The sequence below is a fragment of the Atractosteus spatula genome, chromosome 13 (genome assembly GCF_055471065.1).
Source record: "Atractosteus spatula isolate fAtrSpa1 chromosome 13, fAtrSpa1.hap1, whole genome shotgun sequence".
Classification (NCBI taxonomy): Eukaryota; Metazoa; Chordata; class Actinopteri; order Semionotiformes; family Lepisosteidae; genus Atractosteus; species Atractosteus spatula.
Genome location: NC_142718.1, coordinates 2,052,310 through 2,080,176, shown reverse-complemented (window position 1 = coordinate 2,080,176; position 27,867 = coordinate 2,052,310). Strand labels below are relative to the sequence as shown.

Here is a 27,867-nt window from a genome sequence, read left to right as displayed (position 1 = left end):
GATAGTGCCAGCGCAACTGCGAGAGAGATGCAGAACAGATGTGAACCTGCGAGTGGGCTGATCTGCGAGCCACACCAGCAGTGCTGTAATTCTCATCCCAACAGCCTGATCACAAGCGATGTACGAGGAAGCAGAAGGTGCGCTTGATGTGACATCCTCGTCTGCTCCCGGACGTGAGACCGAAGCTGTCCGGCTTGGATCCGGAGGTCACTTCTCCGACTGCCCGACAAAAGCAGCTCCGTTCTTCACACGACCTTTTTAAGCCATACACACGTTTGCAAAAGATGCAACAGATTTTTCAACAGATTTTAATTCGATGTGAGTTATTTTCTAGGACATGGATAGGTGACGATTTTCACAGGGTAAGAAGTGGACTCGGGCACAGGTGGTCCACCGCACCTGTGACTTGGAGAACCACTGCTCTACAGCTTCCCTGTAAGACCCCTGTCCCAGGCCGGTCCGGGGGAGAGGTGTGAGGTGAGCTCGCAGTGTGTCACCCGTGTTTACCCACTACGGTGTAAAACAAACCTTTCAGTCCCCGGGCGTGTTACTGCAGCGCCTGTTGTCATCGCAGCCCGCCGCTATCAGATTTGTGCTGAAGGGAGACTCTGCCGAGAACGGAGCCGAACTTCTCCTGTATCTACGAACGTGCATAATGTGCTTTTCTCCCCCTCCGCCCCGGTCAGACACTGAACTGAGCCCTAGATTTCAGGATGGGCAGCCGTCGGCAACAAAGTTACTTTCGTTCTCCGCCCCCCCCCCCACGCTTCCTGGCAGCGGCAGCTCGACTTCCGCTGTGGTGAACGGCTCTGCCGTAATTTGAAATCTCAAGGCGGGCGGGAGATTCGTCTTTGCAGGGTGGAGGGTGTTTGTACGACATGGCGACCGCAGGTATCATTGATCGGTGCGCCCGGGGGCTGCGTGGGGCGGGGGGCACTGGCTCGTTGTAACCCCGCAGAGCCCCAGCCTCTGCAGGAGCAACATGTCTGCCGCCGACAGGAGACAGCGGATAAATGATGATGATGGTGGGGGGTGACGTGCCGTGCCTCTAAAAAACCTCTAAATTTGCGTCCCGTTTCCCTGTTCGAGGTGGTCCGGCAGCTGTCGGTCCTTAAACCCGCACTGAACGGTGCTTAAACCGCCCCTCGGTCTGCAGGCAGAAAGGACTTTTTATTTTCTCTGTATTGCGGAAGGGAGACCATGCATTTGAGTAGCCGAGCAGGAGACGTTGGGGGTGACTTCTTTGCACGAATTAATAGGGACGCTCGGTTTAAATCTGGCCAAAAGGCCACGGAGAGAGTACGTGTCGGGCTCGGGAGGGTGGTGTGTGAATCACTCGGGAAACAGTGCAGTGGCGTTGCATAATCCCCCGAGCCGGGCTCTCATTACCAGTTGAGCGCGGCACCGCGGGTCGGGTGACGCTGTTGAGAGGCGTTCCTGCAGGTGCGGCGCCCCCTGGTGGCCGGCGGACCACACGCCCCCCCCCCACGAGGTCCGGAGTGAGCCTCTGTCTCCTCCTGACAGGCATCGACCCGCTGGACTTCTTCACCCTGGATCAGATGCTGGCCTTCTTCCACAGCAAGAAGACGGAGCTGTCCTGCCTGGAGCAGCCCCAGAGGCTGCTGAACCAGCTCAGGGACCACAACATCATCCCCGAGGAGCAGTACGAGGTGAGCCCGCTCTCTGCCACCCTGCTGAGCCGACCCTGCCGCAGGTCACGTGTTCTGTTTAAGGAAAGAGCTTTACTATATTGTGTGTGTATTCCTTTACTGGTTTAAAGCCCCCCTCCGCCCCGTGGTGCAAGGTGAGCAGGAGCAAGTTGTGCTGCTCCACACCCCCGCTATGCTTTGTGTACAGAACCACCTTTTGCCATCTGTCTCGAATACACTGGCATTGAACCTTTGGTGCTGCCTCCTGGGTCCTGTTTTTTTTTATTGTGGAGTTTCAGGGACATGAACACTGTTAGGCCCCCTTTTTTTAAAAAAAACCCGGAGTTCACAGCCTGGGTCCCAGTCCAGGATGAGCCCCTACAGCCCTGAGATCACAGCCAGGGTCCCAGTCCAGGATGAGCCCCTACAGCCAGGAGATCACAGCCAGGGTCCCAGTCCAGGATGAGCCCCTACAGCCCGGAGTTCACAGCCAGGGTCCCAGTCCAGGATGAGCCCCTACAGCCAGGGTCCCAGTCCAGGATGAGCCCCTACAGCCCGGAGATCACAGCCAGGGTCCCAGTCCAGGATGAGCCCCTACAGCCTGGAGATCACAGCCAGGGTCCCAGTCCAGGATGAGCCCCTACAGCCAGGGTCCCAGTCCAGGATGAGCCCCTACAGCCCGGAGATCACAGCCAGGGTCCCAGTCCAGGATGAGCCCCTACAGCCCGGAGATCACAGCCAGGGTCCCAGTCCAGGATGAGCCCCTACAGCCTGGAGATCACAGCCAGGGTCCCAGTCCAGGATGAGCCCCTACAGCCCGGAGATCACAGCCAGGGTCCCAGTCCAGGATGAGCCCCTACAGCCGGAGATCACAGCCAGGGTCCCAGTCCAGGATGAGCCCCTACAACCCGGAGATCACAGCCAGGGTCCCAGTCCAGGATGAGCCCCTACAGCCCGGAGATCACAGCCAGGGTCCCAGTCCAGGATGAGCCCCTACAGCCCGGAGATCACAGCCAGGGTCCCAGTCCAGGATGAGCCCCTACAGCCTGGAGATCACAGCCAGGGTCCCAGTCCAGGATGAGCCCCTACAGCCAGGGTCCCAGTCCAGGATGAGCCCCTACAGCCCGGAGATCACAGCCAGGGTCCCAGTCCAGGATGAGCCCCTACAGCCCGGAGATCACAGCCAGGGTCCCAGTCCAGGATGAGCCCCTACAGCCCGGAGATCACAGCCAGGGTCCCAGTCCAGGATGAGCCCCTACAGCCTGGAGATCACAGCCAGGGTCCCAGTCCAGGATGAGCCCCTACAGCCAGGAGATCACAGCCAGGGTCCCAGTCCAGGATGAGCCCCTACAGCCAGGAGATCACAGCCAGGGTCCCAGTCCAGGATGAGCCCCTACAGCCTGGAGATCACAGCCAGGGTCCCAGTCCAGGATGAGCCCCTACAGCCCGGAGATCACAGCCAGGGTCCCAGTCCAGGATGAGCCCCTACAGCCAGGGTCCCAGTCCAGGATGAGCCCCTACAGCCCGGAGATCACAGCCAGGGTCCCAGTCCAGGATGAGCCCCTACAGCCTGGAGATCACAGCCAGGGTCCCAGTCCAGGATGAGCCCCTACAGCCAGGGTCCCAGTCCAGGATGAGCCCCTACAGCCTGGAGATCACAGCCAGGGTCCCAGTCCAGGATGAGCCCCTACAGCCCGGAGATCACAGCCAGGGTCCCAGTCCAGGATGAGCCCCTACAGCCCGGAGATCACAGCCAGGGTCCCAGTCCAGGATGAGCCCCTACAGCCTGGAGATCACAGCCAGGGTCCCAGTCCAGGATGAGCTGCTGTAGCCTGGGTCCGAGCCATGGTGGGGGTCCATGTCCTCAGGCAGAGGGGCTGGGTGGGGTGGGGTGGCGCGGGGCCGAGGTCGCTCACCAGAGACCGTGCCGCCCGCAGAGGGTGAGCCGCATGAAGAGCAGGGAGCGCCGGGAGAGGGCCCTGTACAAGCTACTGGACTGGCTGGGGAGGGAGAGGCCCCAGCGGGTGATCGCCTTCTGGAAGTGCCTGTTCGCCGACCACATCGTGCACGTGTACCCCACGCTGAAACTCATCAGGAGCAGCATCATCGACGGTGAGTACCCCGGGATCCGCAGAGCCCCCAGTCCGCCAGCTCCTCTCCGTGGCCGGTCCCTGGCCGTGCGGAGCCGCTCGGCTGTGAAGATGACGCTCCTGAGCGCCCCCTGCTGGTCGGCCCGGCGCGGTGCAGGGGTCCCCAGAAGCCCGATGGCGACACGTGTGGGTTTTCTCTCCTGCTTCGGCATTGCGCAGGATCGCTGGAGAAGCTGCTGCAGACGGAGGAGAAGCCGGAGGAGAGCAAGGATAAGGATGAGGATATGGATAAGGACAAGGAAGAGCCGGGACCCTCCAGCCCGGCGAAGTCACAGAAGAGGAAGAGGCCGCAGAAGCCTGTCTACGGTACGCCACTGTGCCACAGGAACGCCAGGCCACCCTGTGCGTGCGTGCGTGCGTGCGTGCGTGCGTGCCTGCCTGCCTGCCTGCCTGCCTGCCTGCCTGTCTGTCTCAGGGTCCCGACAGGGCTGTGTGTGTGTGTTTGTCTCAGGGTCCCGGCAGGGGTGGGGGTGTGTGTCTCAGGGTCCCGGCAGGGCTGTGTGTGTGTGTGTGTGTGTGTGTGTTTGTCTCAGGGTCCCGGCAGGGCTGTGTGTGTGTGTGTGTGTCTCAGGGTCCCGGCAGGGGTGGGGGTGTGTGTCTCAGGGTCCCGCCAGGGGTGGGGGTGTGTGTCTCAGGGTCCCGGCAGGGCTGTGTGTGTGTGTGTGTGTGTGTGTGTGTGTGTGTGTGTGTTTGTCTCAGGGTCCCGGCAGGGCTGTGTGTGTGTGTGTGTGTGTGTGTGTGTGTGTGTGTCTCAGGGTCCCGGCAGGGGTGGGGGTGTGTGTCTCAGGGTCCCGACAGGGCTGTGTGTGTGTGTGTGTCTCAGGGTCCCGGCAGGGCTGTGTGTGTGTGTGTGTGTGTGTGTGTTTGTCTCAGGGTCCCGGCAGGGCTGTGTGTGTGTGTGTGTGTGTCTCAGGGTCCCGGCAGGGGTGGGGGTGTGTGTCTCAGGGTCCCGCCAGGGGTGGGGGTGTGTGTCTCAGGGTCCCGGCAGGGCTGTGTGTGTGTGTGTGTGTGTGTGTGTGTGTGTGTGTGTGTGTGTCTCAGGGTCCCGGCAGGGCTGTGTGTGTGTGTGTGTGTGTGTGTGTGTGTGTGTCTGTGTCTCAGGGTCCCGGCAGGGGTGGGGGTGTGTGTCTCAGGGTCCCGACAGGGCTGTGTGTGTGTGTTTGTCTCAGGGTCCCGGCAGGGCTGTGTGTGTGTGTGTGTGTGTGTGTGTGTGTGTGTGTGTTGTCTCAGGGTCCCGGCAGGGGTGGGGGTGTGTGTCTCAGGGTCCCGGCAGGGCTGTGTGTGTGTGTGTGTGTGTGTGTGTGTGTGTCTCAGGGTCCCGGCAGGGCTGTGTGTGTGTGTGTGTTTGTCTCAGGGTCCCGGCAGGGGTGGGGGTGTGTGTCTCAGGGTCCCGCCAGGGGTGGGGGTGTGTGTCTCAGGGTCCCGGCAGGGCTGTGTGTGTGTGTGTGTGTGTGTGTGTGTGTGTGTGTGTGTTTGTCTCAGGGTCCCGGCAGGGCTGTGTGTGTGTGTGTGTGTGTGTGTGTGTGTGTGTGTGTCTCAGGGTCCCGGCAGGGGTGGGGGTGTGTGTCTCAGGGTCCCGACAGGGCTGTGTGTGTGTGTTTGTCTCAGGGTCCCGGCAGGGCTGTGTGTGTGTGTGTGTGTGTGTGTGTGTGTGTGTGTTTGTCTCAGGGTCCCGGCAGGGGTGGGGGTGTGTGTCTCAGGGTCCCGGCAGGGCTGTGTGTGTGTGTGTGTGTGTGTGTGTGTGTGTCTCAGGGTCCCGGCAGGGCTGTGTGTGTGTGTTTGTCTCAGGGTCCCGGCAGGGGTGGGGGTGTGTGTCTCAGGGTCCCGGCAGGGCTGTGTGCGTGTGTGTTTGTCTCAGGGTCCCGGCAGGGGTGGGGGTGTGTGTCTCAGGGTCCCGGCAGGGCTGTGTGCGTGTGTGTTTGTCTCAAGGTCCCGGCAGGGGTGGGGGTGTGTGTCTCAGGGTCCCGACAGGGCTGTGTGTGCTGCAGGATCTCCACTGAGGAAGAGCGAGGCCGACCCAGCGGAGCCCATCTGGACCTGGCCTCTGTACAAGGCCAGTCTGCCCGTCTCCTGCGGGACCAAGACTGGCACCCTGGACCGGGGCAAGCTGACCAGAGGTGAGGGTCATGCCCACACCGCAGTCTGACACGCCTGCTGGCTGATGCATGACTCCTCAGGACACAGGGAAGGCAACACTCAAGGGCAGATTATTTAACACATCTTACTTCTTTGGTTGTTTGGTATCCGACCGAATGTCAAATTTCATACACTTAGCTGAGAAACCGGTCCCACGCCCATAAAACTCCAGTGCCCACGTAGCTCACAAGCAGTTAGTAGCTAATTGATCGGAGGATCTTATTTAGCCATTTCTAGAAAGAAACTATGGGTTTCAACAACGTGGCTGGGCAGCTTGTTCCACACTCCCACCACTGTTTGTGTAAACCGCAGTGATGATGCGTGTCTGTGTTGTCCGTGTGCTCCAGGGGAGAGCTGTATACTCTCAGAGGGACGGTGGTTCACTCCCAGTGCATTTGAGGAGTTCGCAGGAAAAAAAAGCTTCAAGAACTGGAAACTGAGCATCCGCTGCCGAAACACAGCCCTGATCAAACTGATCCAGGTGAGAGAGAGAACAGACCACGCCCCTGATCACACTGATCCAGGTGAGAGAGAGAACAGAACACAGCCCTGATCACACTGATCCAGGTGAGAGAGAGAACAGACCACGCCCCTGATCACACTGATCCAGGTGAGAGAGAGAACAGAACACAGCCCTGATCACACTGATCCAGGTGAGAGAGAGAACAGACCACGCCCCTGATCACACTGATCCAGGTGAGAGAGAGAACAGAACACAGCCCTGATCACACTGATCCAGGTGAGAGAGAGAACAGACCACGCCCCTGATCACACTGACCCAGGTGAGAGAGAGAACAGAACACAGCCCTGATCACACTGATCCAGGTGAGAGAGAGAACAGACCACGCCCCTGATCACACTGATCCAGGTGAGAGAGAGAACAGAACACAGCCCTGATCACACTGACCCAGGTGAGAGAGAGAACAGAACACACCCCTGATCACACTGACCCAGGTGAGAGAGAGAACAGACCACGCCCCTGATCACACTGACCCAGGTGAGAGAGGGAGCAGGTGGGCAGACAGGGGGACACACAGAGAGGGATTGTGAGAGAGACTAACAGAGACAGAGGGCTAACAGGGTGAGAGACCTAGAGAGAAGGCAGAGAGCCAGACAGTCCTGAAAGCCGTTTCGATGATGTGGAAGGAGGAAAGAGGATACCCAGGATACGAGTTTGGAGTTTGGGAAAATTCTTTTGAATCTGTGTTTCTCCACACAGGAAGGCCACCTGACATCTCCCGGTTTCAAACGCAGTAGGAGGAGTGACGAGGTGAGTCTGCGGGCCTTCCCTCTGTCCGATGCAAGTTAGAGACTTGGAAAACTGAGTGGGTTCTGTGGAATGTTTTCCGGTGGGATTACTGAGGCTGGGCAGCGCGGTCTGAGCTGTGTGTGTGTGCTTTAACATTACAGGACAGTGTGACCAAGCCTTCCTGTGTCAAGAAGAAGACACCTTCTCCAAGAGCAGCAAGAGTAAGACTGTCCTGTTCTCTCACACACACACACACACACACACACACACACACACACACACATTAGATCAGCAAGAGTAAGACTGTCCTGTTCTCACACACACACACACACACACACACATTAGATAAGCAAGAGTAAGACTGTCCTGTTTTCACACAAACACACACTCACACACAAACACAACAGCAGTTTGTAAGACTGTCCTGTTCTCACTCACACACACACACACACACACACACACACACACACACACACACACACACGACATCAGCGAGAGTAAGACTGTCCTGCTCTCACACACACACACACACACACACACACACACACACACAACACAACAGCAGCGAGGATAAGACTGTCCTGTTCTCACACAGACACGCACACACTCTCACACACAAGCACAGTCCCCATTACCTGTACAGCGCTGTGAGGGGAGTGTCCATACACAGTATGTGTGAGGAATTATTGTTATGGAGTCACACTCGCGCGCAACCAGGCACTGAGACACACACATTCACACTCTTACCAGCCCGCACACACCTGCAGGTCATCTTGAAGCTGCTGGTCTTGGACAGGCGGGACACCCTGTTAGCGAGTGCACAGAGACCCATCAGGGACTAATGGCTGTTCTGCTTGGTTTCAGGGGAGGAAAAAGGTATTTGGCTCCAAATGGCGAGACAGTTCCCCTTCAGGTGAGCAACTCTCTCATCTCTGAGCCTCTTCTCCCCAGGAGTATCTGATGTCGGGGTGCACCATCCAGACGCCTCGGCGCTCGGATCTCCCTGCCTGCTGCTCGAACAGCTCCAGCAGCCGGAGCGTCTCAAGGACATGATGGGGGGAGGGGGGGGGTACTGGGGCTCCCCTCAGAGAGAGGGGGTACCCTCATAGTCTTCTCCTTCAGGACTGTAGAGTCCGTGGTCGCCCATTGTCTGGGCTGTGTTTCTTCTGGCTTTGCTGTTGCTAGTGTACAGGCTGGTGCCATTCTCCCTCTATGGGTCCGGCCATCCCACCGCTGCCACCACTGGCGAGAGCAGGCGTGGTTGAAACTAGACCCTGACGCCTCCCAGTTCTGGGGGCAAAAAGGGGTGAGAGCAGTGCAGGGACTGACGTCCTCGTTGAGGTGAGATGCTGATACTGTTTCTCCTGCAGCGTCGGACACCCCCAGCGAAGAGGAAGAAGAGGAGGGTGACGAAGGGGAGGCTGGTGTGGGAGATGAGGTGTCCATGTTCCTCCGCGATCGCCTCCCGGTCACGTGCGGCTCGGCGGCCGGGAGCCTGCAGAGGGATCGCTTCGCCAGCGGTCAGTGTCGGCGCTCTGCTGTCCGCCTGCCTCTCGCCGGCCGGCTTGGGCTACAGGGGTACAGGCCGCGTCCTGAGCTGACACCCCTGTTCTCACGCCCGCTGTGCCTGTCTGTGTCCCCCTCACCGCCCCAGGGACCTGTGGGAAGTGCATCAGGACAGAGGAGAAGTGGGTGACCCCTACGGACTTCCTGAAGGAGGACCCCACAGTGAAGGAGGGCTCCTGGCAGAGGAGTATCCTGTGCCTGGGGGAGCCTCTGAGATACCTGATTGAGGTGGGTCGGGGGTCGAGGGTCGGAGGTCAGGGGTCGGGGGTCGGGGAGGTTAGGGAATCCAGGATGGCCAGCATGGTACCCTGGCAGCTCTGCTGCTGATGCGCCTCTGCGACGCTGTACCTCTGGAGAAACGCACGCTCGGGCGGCACGAGATCGGCGCCAGCAGGGTGGGCCGGGCCGGGCCGGGCCGAGCTGTTACCCTCCAGCCTGTGGGCGGTGTCCCTGGGTGTCACTGCCGCGGAGGCCCAGGAGGAGTGTAACCAGTGACAGCAGCAGAGCAGGGGAGCCTTCCAGCCGTGCGCTCGGGTCGCTCTGTTTCTCTGGGACTGTGTACTAATGTTGTCTTCGTTCCCTCTTCCCGGTCTGGTGCAGAGGCGCGTCCTGGTGGTTCACTCTATTAAGTGTAAATGCAAGGCGTGCAGCACCACAGACGCGGACCGCTGGGTAAGGCATCTGTGCCGTTCACTTACTTCACTGACGCCTTCATCCACAGACACTGACGTTTGCACCCATGTGTACAGCTGGGCATGGTTGTACAGGAGAAATCTGAGAACAGCATCTCTCCCTCGAGATTTGGGATTTGAACCTGTAAATCCTGTAAATCCTGCAGCCTGCCAGTCTCTAGTCCTGAATCCAGGAGATATTAAATCATTGAAATATTAAACCGGCAGAGCTTTGTCACACTTATATATGAGCAGTTTCCCTGGATTATGTATAGAGACAGACTTGCAGGACTATTGCTCTTATTTCACCCATAATAATGTTCAGTTTTAGCACTCGAGCTGTGACGGACAGTACTCACTATACAGCAGTGGCTTTGTTAGAAGAGAGAGTCTTCTGCAGGGCGCCGTGTATCACTGACTCTGTGCCTGAGCTCTGCAGCCTCTCGAGACTGACCCTGCGATCCCTCTTCTTCCTCCCCCTCCTCTTCCTCGGCCTGCAGCAGGACAACGATGACGACTGCTACGTGTGCTGCAGCCGGGGCAGCCTGGTGTGCTGCGATGAGTGTCCCCGCGCCTTCCACCACGACTGTCACGTGCCCTCGGTGGAGGAGAGTCCCCCTGGGTCAGTACACTGCCCGCTCCCAACCCAAATCTACTCCTGGGTCAGTACACTGCCCGCTCTCGCCCCCACCCCTCTCCTGGGTCAGTACACTGCCTGATCTCGCCCCCACCCCACTCCTGGGTCAGTACACTGCCCGCTCCCAACCCAAATCTACTCCTGGGTCAGTACACTGCCCGCTCTCGCCCCCACCCCTCTCCTGGGTCAGTACACTGCCTGATCTCGCCCCCACCCCTCTCCTGGGTCAGTACACTGCCCGCTCTCGCCCCCACCCCTCTCCTGGGTCAGTACACTGCCCGCTCTCGCCCCCACCCCTCTCCTGGGTCAGTACACTGCCCGCTCTCGCCCCCACCCCTCTCCTGGGTCAGTACACTGCCTGATCTCGCCCCCACCCCACTCCTGGGTCAGTACACTGCCCGCTCCCAACCCAAATCTACTCCTGGGTCAGTACACTGCCCGCTCTCGCCCCCACCCCTCTCCTGGGTCAGTACACTGCCCAATCTCACCCCCACCCCACTCCTGGGTCAGTACACTGCCCGATCTCGCCCCCACCCCACTCCTGGGTCAGTACACTGCCCGCTCCCAACCCAAATCTACTCCTGGGTCAGCACACTGCCTGATCTCACCCCAGCATGAGACTGTGCCATGCTATTAGCCGGTGGTGATGTCAGCTAGAGCCACGCCTCTCCTCCAATCAGGCGCTGTGGAGCTCAGTGTAGGGGTTTGTGGGCGGAGCCAGGTGGGCGTGTCCAGGGAGCAAGCCTGCAGGTGTCTGTTGTTCAGGTGCAGCACAGGTGCCGGACTGTCGACAGTAAGCTGACACTCAAACACTTGCCCCTTCCAAACTGGGGGAGTGGATAAAACACAACTGAGGAGTCCAACAGCTTCAAAGGAGCTTGAAGATGTACTGAGCCAATGATTAGAAAATGGTGGAAGACAGTGAGGCCGTCCAGGAATGACTGTGATGTCTCTGGCCTGTTGTGTCTTGACAGGGACACGGAGAAGTGGATCTGTAGCTACTGCTCCCTGAGAGAAGTGCAGCAGTCCTCCAGAGGTGACCCCCTCTCTCTGCCGGAGCTGTTGCGCTCCGATATCACACAGTACCTGTCGGTAGGTCCTGCTGGGGGTCGCTGCTCTGTTCTGTGTGATGCTCTGCTGGCCTGGTCCTCTCTGCTTTGGGGACTATGAGGTTGGAGGCCAGTGTGTGACTGTTTCTGCTCCTCTCCACAGCAATGCCACTACCTGCTGCTGTATCTGTACAAGGCTGACAACCACAGAGTCTTCGCACCCAACCCCTGTCACACAGTGAGTGAGAGCAGGGAGTCCATTTCCATCTGACCTGGAGATAACAGTCTGTATTCTGTGTGCAGCACTGAGGCAGTGTGTGTGTGTGTGAGAGGGCTATACTGAGTCAGAGACACCAGTGTGAGAGAGACAGTGTGTGTGTTGCAGGTCGAGGGCTATGCTGATGTCATCGAGAGTCCCATGTGGTTGGACAAAGTGAAGGACACCTTACAGTCTGAGCGCTATCACACCGTGGGCCAGTTCGCCACAGACATCGAGCTGATCTTCGAGAACTGTGCCAGGTTCAACCAGGTGAGACCTCCTGCGCCTCGTTAATGAAGGAGGGACAGTGGGGGGACAGATTCAGACCCAGAGGCCTGGCGTGAGGCCTGTTCGAGCCTTCGCTCTCCACAGTGCGCCTGCAGTATCGATCGGCCCAGGGCTGCTGCAGGAGGAAACAGAAGTGGGGTGTGCTGGGATGCACCGCTCGGTCAAGAGAGTCCCTCACGTACTCTGCAATCGCAGACTCTCGCAGGACTGGTCCGATCCCCTCCAGATTTCTCACCCTCTTCTTCTTATTTCTGTTTCCTTCCAGGATAATGAGTTTGGGGAGATGGGCGCCAAGCTCAGGGATGTGTTCGAGGAGGAATTCAAGAAGGTTTTCGCTGTCGACTAGCGATCCTTCTCCGGTTGTAAGGTGCCTTAAAATGCTTTCAGTGTTTCAAACTGGAAGTTATCCTCATGCCATGTAAAATAGTTCCTTTTGCACATGTCGGGCTCTCTGTGTGGCGTACCAATACACTGCAGTAGGTGCTGCTTGGCTGTACCTGGTGATGACCTTCCATACTTCCTGGTATGACATCACAGGGCAGGTCCCAGACTGACCAATCAGAGGCCAGCAGCCTCCTGTCTTTGTAAAAATCTTCATGATTTCTTGTGAACTCTTGTGGTGATCCAGTTATCCTTGCCAGCATCTCAGAATATTTAGTCTGGCTACTGCACCTTGTGTTTTGGGGATAATTGCAGGAGGATTGTGTCATTATAGAGTACCACACAGGCTCTTGTTTGTAACCTTTTTTCATGTTCTTACAGTATAATGCAGTAGCCTACAATAGTAGTATTTTTTCAATATTATTATGGTGATATACTGCACAAAAATCCTGTTAATGCCATGGCACTCTGACATCAACTGAGATTGTAGCCTCGATCGGGAACGAGAAATGTTTGTTTGTTTTTAAGTGATGTAAATATTCATACGCTGTCATACCAGTATCGCCTTCTCTTGTTTTTCTCTTGTCTCTTGTTTTAAAACTGTTTGTGTTTCCCCGAGAGCCGCCCTGGAGGCCAGCTCTTCCAAGGCTTTTGTGAGAATGGAAATCCTGCTTGTGGGATTTCTTTTGTTTTTTTTACTTTGGGTGAATGTCAAACGCAGAGGCCTGGGGGCGCAACGAGACTTCCCTGGACCACAGCAACGCACACTGTACCCCCGCGGGAGGAGGGACCGGGGGGCTCGTCTCGTGCCCCAGCGCGAAGTGAGCGCGCCTCGGTGACGACGCCAGGCCCGCGAATGTTTTTGCGAAAGAATGTGGATTTTGGGCCCACCAGCCCTACCCTGTGAATGACGAGTCACGCGCTCGGTTTTATAAACCTGTATCTTATTTCTCTTACGCCTGCGTTCGATTCTTCTGTACCCAAACCAAGACACAGACCCACAGGGAAATCTCGGCTGCCCTGTCCCTGACTCGGGGTGGGGCGGGGAGGAGGAGGTCTGGGGGGCGCTGATGGGGTGTCCGCACTGCTGTTCTGGAGGAGGGTGGTCTCAGGAAGCAGTTAGTGGGGCCTCAGTCTGTACACTGTGCTCCCAGCTACTGGCCACCTGGGACCTGTCCGGTCTTGTGCGGCCTGGGGCTCAGATGACTCCTCTGCTTGCACAAGTAGGAAGCCTTTTCCTTCTCTGCCCTGACGCTAGGGGGCGCCAGTCCTGTGGCGCTAAGTGGTAACTGAACCACGCGACCCGGATCGGCAAGCGCCTCGCTTCAATGATTCACCTTGTAATGTGTCTAGTTCGGATAATGCGTGTCATTCGGAAGAGGTGTGAGTAGGGCCAGCAGGGGGTGCTCACCCTGCGGTCTGTGTGGGTCCTGATGCCCCAGTATAGTGACGGGGACACTACACTGTAAACAGGCGCCGTCCTTCGGATGAGACGTAAAACCGAGGTCCTGACTCTCTGTGGTCATTAAAAATCCCAGGTTGTTCCTCGACAAGAGTTGGGGTGTTACACTGGTGTCCTGGCCAAATTTCCCCCCTGGCCCTTCCCAATCATGGCCTCCTAATAACCCCCCTCTCTGAACTGGCTCCATCACTCTGCTCTCCTCCCCACTGAGAGCTGGTGTGTGGGGAGCGGACTGGAGCACCATCCAGGTGGGGGTACACACTGGTGGGGGTGGAGGGGATCCCCACGACCTGTACAGCGCTGTGAATGGGGTGTCCGGAAGAGTGCTGTATAAGTGTGAGGAGTATTATTATTATTATTATACTGGAACAAAGAGCAGAAGATGCTGTATGAGCAGTTCCCAGCCCCCAGAGGAAGTCTGGCTCATTCGCAGGTTTGTACAGCTAAATACAATCGGCGCTGGGCGAGGGCGCCCCCTGGTGGACCCCTGGAGCCACTGCACCCATCTCTTCTCGGGTTGGAGCCCTGCGGGGCGCCCGTTCGCAAAAGCGGGGTTCGGCGACCGGACGGGGGGATCTTTTTTTTTTCCCCCTACTTTGAGAAGGAGGGGGGCATCGCTGGCCACTGTTTCTGCTCCCTCGGCACAGGGGACGGCGAGTAAAATCCACATTTTCTGGGTCGTGTGGAGCTGTCCCACTGCTGGAGGCGCCCCAGAGCCTGAGTAGATTGAGTGCTTTGGGGAGAAGACCGATACCAGTATCATTCTGCATGTGCGTGCTGTGTGAGAGAGAGCCATACCGCACGCATGCGCGCTACCCTCCCCCCCCAGCTGCCTGCGTTCCTGCAGTCCCTGCGTATGACGTCACTCGCAAGGCCGGCAGCGGAATTCTGCCCAGAATGCGCAGCGGGGTTGCGCAGATCTGCCCTGCAAACAACGCAGCCATTATCCCTCCGTCCCCCTCCGAAAGAAAGAAAAAAAAACCCCAACTCATATTTAAAACATAATCGATACAGCGAGGGCGCAGCGGAAAGGAGACGCCGAAAGCAAAGGTATATGTGTTTCCAAAAGGAGGAGGAGGCGGCGTGTGCGCTGGGGGGAAAGTACGAAGAGAGGTGGGCACAGAAATGAAAAACTAAAAGTTCTCAAACTGCACCTGAACCCCCCCCCCCGCACACCGGCCGGACTGCGGCGGCGGCGGCTAGCGACGGGCGCGGTAACTTTGCACTCTTTGTTTTCTCGTCATCGAAACTAAAATTGGCTACCCCAACCACCTGCACCAGCAGCCAAACGCCGAAAATCATCAAAGAAGAAAAAGAAGAGGAGGAGGAGGAGGAGGAGGAGAGCGCCAGCATGAGCTCGGACGCCCAGGGCACGGAGGCACCGCCGGAGCCCCCGACGGCTCGGAGGAAGGACGTCACCCTGGGCAGCGCCTGCCGCATCGTCGTCTGTGAGTCCTGCTGCCTCTCCGCCGCGCTGGTCGTGCAGCGATCACGCACGCACGCACGCACGCACGCCCGCCCGCCCACACCCACGCGTGGAGGCGCCGGGGTGGCGCGGGGCAGGGGATAGGTACCACTTTCCGTCACCAGCTCCCGACTGTTTTTATCCGTGTGTCTGTGTCTGTGGGGGTGGTTTCTGTGTCTGTGGGGTGAATGTTGTGTCTGTGGGGTGGTTGCTGTGTCTGTGGGGGTGGTTTCTGTGTCTGTGGAGTGGATGTTGTGTCTGTGGGGTGAATGTTGTGTCTGTGGGGGTGGTTTCTGTGTCTGTGGGGTGAATGTTGTGTCTGTGGGGGTGGTTTCTGTGTCTGTGGGGTGGATGTTGTGTCTGTGGGGGTGGTTTCTGTGTCTGTGGGGGTGGTTTCTGTGTCTGTGGGGTGAATGTTGTGTCTGTGGGGTGGTTGCTGTGTCTGTGGGGGTGGTTTCTGTGTCTGTGGAGTGGATGTTGTGTCTGTGGGGTGAATGTTGTGTCTGTGGGGGTGGTTTCTGTGTCTGTGGGGTGGATGTTGTGTCTCTGGGGGTGGTTTCTGTGTCTGTGGAGTGGATGTTGTGTCTGTGGGGTGAATGTTGTGTCTGTGGAGTGGATGTTGTGTCTGTGGGGTGGTTGCTGTGTCTGTGGAGTGGATGTTGTGTCTGTGGGGTGGTTGCTGTGTCTGTGGGGTGAATGTTGTGTCTGTGGGGGTGGTTTCTGTGTCTGTGGAGTGGATGTTGTGTCTGTGGGGTGAATGTTGTGTCTGTGGGGGTGGTTTCTGTGTCTGTGGGGTGAATGTTGTGTCTGTGGGGGTGGTTTCTGTGTCTGTGGGGTGGTTGCTGTGTCTGTGGGGTGAATGTTGTGTCTGTGGGGGTGGTTTCTGTGTCTGTGGGGTGGTTGCTGTGTCTGTGGGGTGAATGTTGTGTCTGTGGGGGTGGTTTCTGTGTCTGTGGGGGTGGTTTCTGTGTCTGTGGGGTGAATGTTGTGTCTGTGGGGGTGGTTTCTGTGTCTGTGGGGTGGATGTTGTGTCTGTGGGGGTGGTTTCTGTGTCTGTGGGGGTGGTTTCTGTGTCTGTGGGGTGAATGTTGTGTCTGTGGGGTGGTTGCTGTGTCTGTGGGGGTGGTTTCTGTGTCTGTGGAGTGGATGTTGTGTCTGTGGGGTGAATGTTGTGTCTGTGGGGGTGGTTTCTGTGTCTGTGGGGTGGATGTTGTGTCTCTGGGGGTGGTTTCTGTGTCTGTGGAGTGGATGTTGTGTCTGTGGGGTGAATGTTGTGTCTGTGGAGTGGATGTTGTGTCTGTGGGGTGGTTGCTGTGTCTGTGGAGTGGATGTTGTGTCTGTGGGGTGGTTGCTGTGTCTGTGGGGTGAATGTTGTGTCTGTGGGGGTGGTTTCTGTGTCTGTGGAGTGGATGTTGTGTCTGTGGGGTGAATGTTGTGTCTGTGGGGGTGGTTTCTGTGTCTGTGGGGTGAATGTTGTGTCTGTGGGGGTGGTTTCTGTGTCTGTGGGGTGGTTGCTGTGTCTGTGGGGTGAATGTTGTGTCTGTGGGGGTGGTTTCTGTGTCTGTGGGGTGGTTGCTGTGTCTGTGGGGTGAATGTTGTGTCTGTGGGGGTGGTTTCTGTGTCTGTGGGGGTGGTTTCTGTGTCTGTGGGGTGAATGTTGTGTCTGTGGGGGTGGTTTCTGTGTCTGTGGGGTGGTTGCTGTGTCTGTGGGGTGAATGTTGTGTCTGTGGGGGTGGTTTCTGTGTCTGTGGGGTGAATGTTGTGTCTGTGGGGGTGGTTTCTGTGTCTGTGGGGTGGTTGCTGTGTCTGTGGGGTGAATGTTGTGTCTGTGGGGGTGGTTTCTGTGTCTGTGGGGGTGGTTTCTGTGTCTGTGGGGTGAATGTTGTGTCTGTGGGGGTGGTTTCTGTGTCTGTGGGGTGGTTGCTGTGTCTGTGGGGTGAATGTTGTGTCTGTGGGGGTGGTTTCTGTGTCTGTGGGGTGAATGTTGTGTCTGTGGGGGTGGTTTCTGTGTCTGTGGGGTGGTTGCTGTGTCTGTGGGGTGGATGTTGTGTCTGTGGGGTGGATAATGTCTATAGGGACAGATAACGTCTATGTTCCCTGTTTCTTTCCTGCAGATCCTGTCAGTGCCAATAAGCTCTTCCCTGTTCCTGCCGTTGGGAAAACCACCTTCCAGATCGCTGCAGGTCCGTGCCCTCCTGCCCACAGCCGAGATGCAGTGTGCTGGACTGAACCTTCACACCTCACTTTCCATGACTCACAGCTGTCGATTCGAACCCGTCAGGTTTCTTGGATAGAAGTATCAGTTCTAATAAGACACACTGCACAACACACTGACCCCTCCAGGACCAGGACTGGACAGCCCTGCTGCAGACACACTGACCCCTCCAGGACCAGGACTGGACAGCCCTGCTGCAGCCACACTGACTGACCCCTCCAGGACCAGGACTGGACAGCCCTGCTGCAGACACACTGACTGACCCCTCCAGGACCAGGACTGGACAGCCCTGCTGCAGACACACTGACTAACCCCTCCAGGACCAGGACTGGACAGCCCTGCTGCAGCCACACTGACTGACCCCTCCAGGACCAGGACTGGACAGCCCTGCTGCAGACACACTGACCCCTCCAGGACCAGGACTGGACAGCCCTGCTGCAGCCACACTGACTGACCCCTCCAGGACCAGGACTGGACAGCCCTGCTGCAGACACACTGACTGACCCCTCCAGGACCAGGACTGGACAGCCCTGTTTTAAAGTGATCAGAAGCCCTTAATCAGAAGACTGTGTTATAACAGAGGCTGTGCACTGTTGTCACCACAGGCCCTGTGGATGCGGTTGACACCATTCATCAAGAGACAGGGACCAGTGACAGCACCCCCAAAGTGGTGATGGTGCCCCAGCTGGCGCCAGAAGCAGGTACAGGACTTTCCTGTGGATTCCACTGCTCGTTCATTTTGTTTCTCCCAGTGTCACCCAGTGTCTCTGTCCAGACTTTGGACACTGAGCCTGTCCTCTCTGGAGAGAGGAGTCTGTCTGTGTCCAGTCGCTCTGTCCAGACTGTGGACACTGAGCCTGTCCTCTCTGGAGAGAGGGGTCTGTCTGTGTCCAGTTGCTCTGTCCAGACTGTGGACACTGAGCCTGTCCTCTCTGGAGAGAGGAGTCTGTCTGTGTCCAGTTGCTCTGTCCAGACTGTGGACACTGAGCCTGTCCTCTCTGGAGAGAGAGGTCTGTCTGGGTCCAGTTGCTCTGTCCAGACTGTGGACACTGAGCCTGTCCTCTCTGAAGAAAGAGGTCTGCCTGTGTCCAGTTTGTATGGGCTGGCTGTGGACACTGAGCCTGTCCCTCATCAGGTTCTCTTTTGTGTCTCTTTCCCTGGTCAGATACTCAGCTAGCGTGTGTTGTCCTTTAGAGTCCTGTAGCAGTGTGTGTCCTAGTGGGTGAGGTTTAGGCTTGTGCCGTGCTGTCCTGAGGCTGGCTGGTGTCAGTGAGCTTCAGGACCAGCTGGCTGAGGGGCTCTTCTCTGGGCTCAGCAGGTCTGCTCACAGTTTTATAGGTATAATCAGTATTTTATTCTTCTCTCTCTTCTCTGTATGGATGGGCAGTGAGTACTGGTCTGATCTAGCCATGCAGGCGTTATTTGGTGTTTTTAAAGTAACTCCCCTCTCTCTCCTCTCTTCCCCTCTCCCTCCTCTCATCCTCTCTCTCATCTCCCTCCTATCTCCTCCCTCCTCCTCCTCCCCCTCCTCCCCCTGCCTCAGCCGGTGCTCTCCCGCTGCCCCTGGCTTCCCCGGGGCCGTCCTCGGAGTTCACGCACCAGTGTATCCTGCAGCTGATCGAGGCCGTGGGGAAGCGCTGGGACATGTACAGCGCCCGGGAGCGCACGCGCCTCTTCCACAACGTGCAGCAGGAGCTGGAGGCGCTGGGACACACCTTCACCATGGAGCGCATCCGCCGCAAGTGGAACAACCTGGTGGTTACCTACAAGAGGGTGAAGGACCGCAGCAGGGAGACGGGCCAGGCCAAGACCACCTGGGAGTACTACGAGGTGCGGCTCAGCCCAGCTCAGTACACTGCAGAACCTATCACACCTGTCCTCAGCCCAGTTCAGCACTGCAAGAGTCAATCACAGCTATCCTCAGCCCAGTTCAGTGCACTGTAGAACCTATCACACCTCTCCTCAGCCCAGTTCAGCGCTGCAGAGTCTATCAGACCTCTCCTCAGCCCAGTTCAGTGCACTGTAGAACCTATCACACCTCTCCTCAGCCCAGTTCAGCGCTGCAGAGTCTATTAGACCTCTCCTCAGCCCAGTTCAGTCCACTGTAGAATCTATCACACCTCTCCTCAGCCCAGCTCAGCACTGCAGAATCTATCACACCTCTCCTCAGCCCAGTTCAGCAAAGCAGAATCTATCACACCTGCCCTCAGCCCAGTTCAGTGCACTCCAGAATCTATCAGACCTCTCCTCAGCCCAGTTCACTGCACTGTAGAATCTATCAGACCTCTCCTCAGCCCAGTTCAGTGCACTGTAGAACCTATCACACCTCTCCTCAGCCCAGTTCAGCGCTGCAGAGTCTATCAGACCTCTCCTCAGCCCAGTTCAGTGCACTGTAGAATCTATCACACCTCTCCTCAGCCCAGCTCAGCGCTGCAGAGTCTATCAGACCTCTCCTCAGCCCAGTTCAGTGCACTGTAGAATCTATCACACCTCTCCTCAGCCCAGCTCACTGCACTGCAGAATCTATCACACCTCTCCTCAGCCCAGTTCAGCACTGCAGAATCTATCACACCTGCCCTCAGCCCAGTTCAGTGCACTGCAGAATCTATCAGACCTCTCCTCAGCCCAGTTCACTGCACTGTAGAATCTATCAGACCTCTCCTCAGCCCAGTTCAGTGCACTGTAGAACCTATCACACCTCTCCTCAGCCCAGTTCAGCGCTGCAGAGTCTATCCGACCTCTCCTCAGCCCAGTTCAGTGCACTGTAGAACCTATCAGACCTCTCCTCAGCCCAGTTCAGTGCACTGCAGAATCTATCACACCTCTCCTCAGCCCAGTTCAGCACTGCAGAATCTATCACACCTCTCCTCAGCCCAGCTCAGTACACTGCAGAATCTATCACACCTCTCCTCAGCCCAGCTCTGCACTGCAGAATCTATCACACCTCTCCTCAGCCCAGTTCACTGCACTGTAGAATCTATCAGACCTCTCCTCAGCCCAGTTCAGTGCACTGTAGAACCTATCACACCTCTCCTCAGCCCAGTTCAGCGCTGCAGAGTCTATCCGACCTCTCCTCAGCCCAGTTCAGTGCACTGTAGAACCTATCAGACCTCTCCTCAGCCCAGTTCAGTGCACTGCAGAATCTATCACACCTCTCCTCAGCCCAGTTCAGCACTGCAGAATCTATCACACCTCTCCTCAGCCCAGCTCAGTACACTGCAGAATCTATCACACCTCTCCTCAGCCCAGCTCTGCACTGCAGAATCTATCACACCTCTCCTCAGCCCAGCTCACTGCACTGCAGAATCTATCACACCTCTCCTCAGCCCAGTTCAGCACTGCATAATCTATCACACCTCTCCTCAGCCCAGTTCAGCACACTATAAGATTGCAATCACAACACTATTAATTACAACGTATAACAGGACAGTACTGTAAAGGAAACTGGTCTGTAAAGGACACTACAGAATTGTACAGCAGTTAGAAATGGGTATCCTCAGTGGATGATGAATCCGTTCCAGGCTTTGCTCACAAGGCAACCCTGGGCTCCGCCCTGCTTCAGGCTCCTCACCTGGGGCTGAGTCAGCGCACACTGGGAGTTGCAGCCTGACGCAATACAGCTTCTTAAACCGCCTAGGCTTCCGAACAGGCCAGCTAGGAAAACCTGGAACGGATCATAGCACTGAGCAACAGGGGTCCTTGTACCCCTGCCAGAGTATGGTGCAGATTCCCACTTCCCTGACGCTGCCTTTCCCCCCCCTTCTCTCCGAAGATGATGGACGCCCTGCTGAGCAACACGATAGGGGCCCAGCCCGTCGCCACGGCGGCCGCGACCATGGTGACCACGCTGACCCCCGACGCCCCCAAGCCCTGCCTCTTCCCCGCCGGCGTCACCGCCTACGCCCAGATCCCCAACCTCATCCCCACGGCGGCGGCCCCCGCGCTGACGCCCCAGTCCACCCCCGCGGCTCCGGCCCACGCCTCCTCTTCCTCCTCCTCCTCCTCTGCCGCCGCCGCCCAGGACCCCCCGGCCGAGCCCCCGCCCCCGGCCGCCGCCCCGCCCCGCCCCGCCCACCGCCTCGCCTCGCGCCTGCGCATCCGCCGGAAGCTGCGGCGCCCCCCGGCGGACACGGCTGCCTCCTTCCTGGCGCAGCAGCAGAGCCAGGCGGAGACGCGCACCTCCCTGCTGCGCGGCTTCCTGGCGGCCCAGGAGGAGCGCGGCCGGGCCGAGGAGGAGCGGCAGCGGCGCCAGGAGGCCCGGCAGCGCCGGCGCGAGAGGAGGGAGGCCAAGGCGCTGGAGGCCGTGAGCCGCATGGCCGCCGCCCTGGAGCTGGTCTCCTCCAAGCAGGACACCATCATCGCGCTGCTGCAGAGGCTGGCCGACCGGCAGTAGGGGGGCGCGGGGGGGCGCGACCCCAGAGCCAGCAGAGCGGCGGACACTCTGTCCTCGTGGAAATCAGCCGCACGAAGCAGGAGGGGGAGTCTGTCTCGTCGTCCCCTGGACAGACTGGCGGAGGGGGGTTGTGGGGTACGGGATCTGTGACCCCCCCCCCCCCCCCCCTCTGTGTCCCCGCTTCATTCTCGCAGCTGGTCAACGGGGAGGTGGGGGGGGGCAGTCTGGGAGCCCAGGGAAGCGGCTAGCGTCGCCCCCTGGTGGCGAGCTCTGGGCAGGACACCCAGCCCCAGTGTGACGCTCCGGATCTGTGCTCTCTGATTCGGGACGGCCTCCCAGACTCCTGATTTTGAGTGGTGGGTGGGTGGGGTGGGGTGAATGGGCGGACTGTACAGATGGTTTTCTTTCTGTTTTTTTTTTAACCTTCCGGGGGCGTGCTTGTCTGAAATTAAAATCCGCAGTTGCTCACGCTTCCCTGTGTCCGAGTCCGAGTGTCGCCGGGCCGCCTTGTCCAGATGAGCAAGGGTCAGTCGAGTCGCTGGCGCGGTTCGGCGGCGCGGACACGCTGCTCCAGCTGCCGGTGGGAGAGACTGGACCACACGGGGGTGACGCAGGGGCGGCAGCCCCCTGCAGTCCCTGGACTACAAGAGCGATGGAGGCACTCTGGGGGACTGCATTTCCCAGCATTCCTGCTCGGCAGGAGAAGCAGGCATACCTGACCATGTGGGGATTCATCTGTCCAGACCGGTTCAGATGACCACACGGGGAATAATCTATCTGTCCAGACCGGTTCAGATGACCACACGGGGAATAATGTTGTTGTCAAAACCAGTTCAACTGACCACATGGGCAATAATCTATCAAACCAGTTTAGATGACCCCACTGGGAGCAATCTACCTGTCCAGTTCAGATGACCACACTGGGAGTAATCTACCTGTCCAGTTCAGACGACCACACTGGGAGTAATCTCGCTGGAAACCGGGATTGGTACCAGTTGATCGCCTCCGTGTGAAAACACCGGAGCAGGACGCCTGTGGAACCGGTCCGCCTGTGTTACAACCGGCTGATCAGACAAAACTCGCGTCTCCGCCTCGTTCGCTTAGAAGAACTTCCCCCCCACCCCACCGGTTCAGCTGTTTCAGAATCCGTAAAAAGAAGAAAATGTCCCCCAGGCACATTCCGGCAGAGCCCCGGGAGGACGCGCTAACCCCGGGCGACACGGGGGCAGACGCCGGAGAGCGAGTCCGGCCCAGCTCCTCTCTCCTTTCCTTCCTTAATCACGGTGCGAGTTTGTCTTTCGCCCCACCCAGCTGCAGGCTCGGGTAGGCGGGGGTGAGTCGCCACAGTCCGCTGCAGGCAGGGTGTCCGCTCCCACCGCCCAGCGCTGGCCGCCGGTCCGAGGGGAGATTCGCCCTGCGTCGTGACGACCCGGCTGTGTCGGAGGGGCGCCGAGCAGGTGAGGGGTGGGGCTGTCGACTACTTGTTTTTCTTTTCCTGGGGCTCGTCAAACTCCCGGCGGTGCGGCGTCCGGTTTAGGCCGTCCCTGCTTAACGCGCCCCGCCGCTGTCGGGACCGGCCCGTCGGGAGTTTGAAACACGGAGCCGGCCGGCCTTTCCTGACACGCGTCCCGGGGAGGAGGAGGAGGCGGTCTGGAGATCTCACCGGCTCGCCCGGCTCCTGTGCGTTCCGGCGGCCGGCCACCAGGGGGCGGGCGGCCGGCGAGTCGGGTCCGCGGCACCTCGGACAGAATTTAACCCTGCAGGCAGGTCGCCCAGCGGGCACCCAGTGATGCCGGTGCCCCCCCCCGAGAGGGAACGGGAGGTGAGGACTGGCGATACCGGTAAAAACAGACGGCAAGAGAACCGCATAATTATTCTCCGCCGCGTTCAGGAGCGGACAGCACGTCGCGCTGCCTGGGCCGAGGCTTCAGATGAGTAAAAAAGGTAGCCCCAAACTCAGCTTCGGGTGACTGGTGGTGCCCGGACTGCAACAGGAGCTTTCGGGTGTTTTTTTTTTTGGTTGTTGTTGAAGGCGAAACTTTTAAGTTGTTCGGGGGGCGGGGGGGGGGGGCACACAGAAGTGAGGTTCGGCAGCCGGGGGGTCCCGTCGGTCTCCCCTCGCGCGCTAGAGCGCTGTTTGCTGAGCCCCGAGAACGGGGGGTGCCCGAGCGACGCTGTGTTTTGAAAGAATCAGCGTAATTATTATATCTTTTTTTTTGCTTCTGTACGCACCAGGAAGAGGTTTCTCAGCGCTACGCAACTGTTTACACGTGCTTGTGGAAGTGCGTCATTTTAAACCGAGCTCCGGTGAAACACGCCCAGACAGACACACACACACACACCGCTGGCTCGTTCCTCGGAAGGGCCGGAGCGTTTTTCACCCCGTCGTGCGTTGAGAGCACAACATGTCTGGGCAGCTTGTTCCACGCTCCCACCCCCCTCAGTGTAAAGAAGTGCCTCCCGGTCCCGGTTTTCAGTGCTCTTCCACACGACCGGTCGTTTGCTAACTGGACGGTTTGACATCTGATGTCTTTACTCACTGGAGGCGAAGTCTGTGGGGCGCAGGGGTCAGCATTGGTGCCTCGCAGCGCTGGGGCCCTGGGCTCAGTTCTGGACTTGGGGTGCTGTCTGGGTGGAGTCTGCATGTTCTCCCTGTGTTTCCCCTGGGTGCTCTGGTTCCCTCCCACAGTCCAGGGTCAGTGGGAGAGAGTGGGTCAGTGGGAGAGAGTGGGAGAGAGTGGGTCAGTGGGATAGACTGGGTCAGTGGGAGAGTGTGGTCAGTGGGAGAGAGTGGTCAGTGGGAGAGTTCAGTGCCTCAGTGTGCAGGGAGACTCTGGGCTGGAACCAATATTCTCTCCCCCCAGGGCTGGAGGAGAGAGAGTCCTGAGGCTGTCCGGAGAGAGGCAGAGGAGGAGAGAGAGTCCTGAGGCTGCCCGGAGAGAGGCAGAGGAGGAGAGAGAGTCCTGAGGCTGCCTGGAGAGAGAGAGAGTCCTGAGGCTGCCTGGAAAGAGGCAGAGGAGGAGAGAGAGTCCTGAGGCTGCCTGGAGAGAGAGAGAGTCCTGAGGCTGCCTGGAGAGAGGCAGAGGAGGAGAGAGAGTCCTGAGGCTGCCCGGAGAGAGGCAGAGGAGGAGAGAGAGTCCTGAGGCTGCCCGGAGAGAGGCAGAGGAGGAGAGAGAGTCCTGAGGCTGTGACCGGTGTTCCAGCCGCTGTCCGGAGAGAGGCAGAGGAGGAGAGAGCTCCGTCCGGGAGCCACTGGGCCCCCTCCCACCGGACGCAGGCGCAGGAGGGAACGCCAGGAGGCTGGAGCCGCAGCCCCAGGTCCCAGCTGAAGGAGTCGGGGATTCGGAAGCACAGCCACCCTCTCCGGATCGGCTGTTCGGGGGGAGCCATGCCGGTCCCGTCCCGCCCAGCGCCATGAGGAGCTGCGGGGGGGCCGCCGCCCTGCTGGGGGGGCTCACCCTGGGGGCTGCGTCGGCGCTGGGGGGGGCGGAGAGCCGGGGCGAGCTGTGGGGGGCGGCCGGCATGGTCCTGGACGGGGGGGCCTGGGGGGCGGGCGCGGGGCTGGTCCTGGGGGCCCTGGCCGTGGGGGCGGTGTGGGCCGCCGAGCTGCTGTCCGGCTCCCGGGGCCTGGCGGCCTGCGTGCGGGGGCTCCCCCTGGCCGGGGCGCTGTGCGGCGCCGGGGCGGGCGCGGCGGGGGCGCTGGCGGGGGCCCTGGCGCGGCTGGGGCCCGGGGCGGCGGCGCCGGCGCTGCGGGGCGCGGTCAGCGGGGGCGTGCTGGGGGCCGCGGCCGGGGCGCAGGTGGCCGTGACGGGGGCGCTGGCCATCGGGGGGCTGATGTGCGCGGGGGCGCTGGCCGCGGTCCGCAGGGTGGTGAAGGGGGGGGCCAGGGTGGCGCCCCTGATGACCGTGTCCGTGGCCGGGGGGGCTGCCCGGCTGGCTCTGAGCCTGGCGCCCGGGTCGACGGCCATGGGGGCCTTCGTGGGGGCGGTTCTGGGGTCCACCGGGGGCGCCGGGGTGCTGGGGCTGCTGGCAGCTGGGGGGCTGGGCGCGTGGGCAGGGCTGGGGAGGGGGGGCGCGTCCCCGGCGGAGGCGACGAGCCCCACCCGGATCGGGGCGGCGATCGCGGGGGCGCTGGTGGGAGTCGGGGTGGCGGCGGCGGGCGCGGTGGGCGCGGGGGTCCCCCTTGACCTGGGCGCCGCCCTGGTGGCCGTGTCGGTGGGCTCCGCGATGGCCGCCGTGGCGCTGAGGGCGGGCAGCGCGGTGTGCCGGTCGCTGGCGGAGGTCGTGGAGGGGCTGTTCATGGTGATCAGCGCCAACACCCACTGCAGTCACCCTGAGTCAGAGGCAGAGTCCCTGCGGGCGCCCCCACACTTTGCCCCTTTAGAGTAACACAGCACCTCCTAGTGGCCTGAGGGGTATGTCGTGGCTGGGCAACTTGTTCCACACTCCCACCACTCTCTGTGTAAAGAAGCGCCTCCTGTCCTGATTGGAGGGTCTCACCCAGCTGTTTCCTGAAAGAAGCCGGGGGATCAACCTCAGCATCATGACTGGCCAGCTTGTTCCAGACTCCCACCACCCTTTGTGTAAAGAAACCCTTATCCTGACTGGAGGACGTCATCCAGTTGTTTCCCAAAGGAAACAGCCAGGGTTCTGGCTTCATCAACAAGGCTGCTCAGCCCGTTCCACTAGTGCCCTGTGCCTCCTGTTTTGGGTAACTTCCCCCTGATCTACAGTTGTGCCCTGTGCACCATGGTTCAGTGCTCTTTCTGAAGGAGCTCGCTGGGCTGGGCCTTTCACAGGGACTTTGAAAACTTGCATCAGGTGCACTTGTGTTCTGTTCTGCTGAAGATTAAAGAGATTCAGTTCCTTCACCCTGTCGAGGGGGGGGGGGGTGGTTGTTCTCTTCAAGCCTGGAATGTATCTGTTCTGTCCGCCATATTCCAGTTGAATTCTTACTGGTGCTGTGGGCATCATGGGGGAAAATCACTGGTCTAGAGCCCCAGAGTCTCCTGGCTCTCGTTCTGAACCATCAGTGGCGTCTCTGAACGCCGACTGAAGGAGCCTGGGAGGGGTGACAAAAGCCACGTTCAGACAGACACAGCTGCCGGTCATTCACAATCCCTGCTGACGTCGCCTCCTTGCCTAAACTATTATAATACTGTACCTGATCCCCTCTTCCCCTCACGTACTGTACATCTGTTGCCCCGTCTCCCCCTCTGCAGCTGCCCCTTGGTCACTCCTCACTCGCCAGGGGGGTCTTATGGCCAGGAGATTAGCCCTCAGCCAAGACGGTTAAGCCAGAGTTTGACTATAAGGCTCCATTATCCTTTTGGTACACTTGGGTACCTGGGTGTTGTTATTCCTAGTGAACTCCAATATGGCCTCTGGACTGCAGACACGCAGAAAGACCTGGGCCGGGGGTGAGGGCCAATGCCCACAGCAGACCCGGCACAACAAGGTATCGTCCGACCTGTCGCCGGAATCCACACTAATTCAACCCCGAGATCAGAGCCAGGTAACCTCGATAGGATTTTAGCATGACCTCCACCTGCTGCCTTTCTTTGCAGTTTTTACAACTCATCACATCATACTGACCTTGAGAAAATGTACGTGCATTGTTTATGTAAAGACGTGAACTGTAACTGTTTGTTATTGTTCCACTCCCCCACAACCCTTTGTGTAAAGAAGTGCCTCCTGCTCTCGGTTTTAAGTGCACTTCCAGGTAGTTTCCACTGGTTCCTGTTTCACTGTTGGGTCTGAAGACGGCCGCTGGGATTTCTTTGTGTCTTTTTGTCTTCGAGGATTGTTGGCACTGAGAAAAGGTTGTAACGACATTGTGAAACGTGGTTCACAGGCCTTTTCTGTGTTGAATTTTTCTTTAAAAAGGTGTTTAATCAGACTCTTGGTATGAGGGGGGTTTTGAGGTAACTGGTTAGTCTGAAGCAATCAAATGGAGAAGTGTTAGCTGGTTCACCGCAGTGTTGATTTTGGGGTACAGTGGGGGGGCTACACGAGTGTGTCATTCACTGGGAAAGGGGGAGTGTTGTACCTGTGGCTCCACCACTCCAAGTTTCAAATAAAGCCTTTTTAAACTCCGGCTGTCGGCCTTATTTTCCCTTATGGCATTGCAATCCGGGACTCGGCTGGAAACCCCCTGGGTGAAGGGCACCCCTCTCCAAGGACACCCCTCTCCAAGGCATTCTGCCCCTCTCCCGTCTTCAAGGATGCAGGGAGAGGGAAAGGTGATGCCGCAGGTGCCCCCCAGCCGGAATTCCGCGCGCTGTTTCTCCCTGCTCC

The 27,867-nt window shown here is 58.8% G+C and overlaps 2 protein-coding genes across 3 annotated transcripts; both read left to right on the top strand.

The window, feature by feature from the left end:
- Nucleotides 1-763: 763 nt before the first annotated feature.
- On the top strand, nt 764-12,989 carry LOC148821602 (autoimmune regulator-like). 2 transcript variants are annotated; one of them, XM_088930673.1, is made up of 17 exons: nt 764-891; nt 1,525-1,670; nt 3,587-3,761; nt 3,959-4,105; nt 5,788-5,916; nt 6,283-6,416; nt 7,155-7,205; nt 7,346-7,405; nt 8,049-8,097; nt 8,555-8,704; nt 8,839-8,978; nt 9,351-9,422; nt 9,922-10,043; nt 11,033-11,150; nt 11,271-11,345; nt 11,493-11,636; nt 11,920-12,989. In XM_088930673.1, the coding sequence occupies exons 1-17, from the start codon at nt 879-881 to the stop codon at nt 11,998-12,000; spliced, it is 1,806 nt and encodes a 601-aa protein (XP_088786799.1). In that variant the 5' UTR covers nt 764-878; the 3' UTR covers nt 12,001-12,989. The 2 variants fall into 2 exon arrangements, with proteins under 2 accessions (XP_088786799.1, XP_088786800.1); XM_088930674.1 differs by lacking the exon at nt 5,788-5,916.
- A 1,413-nt stretch (nt 12,990-14,402) lies between these two features.
- On the top strand, nt 14,403-22,042 carry LOC148821601 (uncharacterized). The gene is made up of 5 exons (XM_088930672.1): nt 14,403-14,945; nt 17,077-17,145; nt 17,783-17,878; nt 18,721-19,007; nt 20,950-22,042. Exons 1-5 carry the CDS (start codon nt 14,849-14,851, stop codon nt 21,568-21,570), a joined length of 1,170 nt encoding a protein of 389 aa, XP_088786798.1. The 5' UTR covers nt 14,403-14,848; the 3' UTR covers nt 21,571-22,042.
- Nucleotides 22,043-27,867: the final 5,825 nt, after the last annotated feature.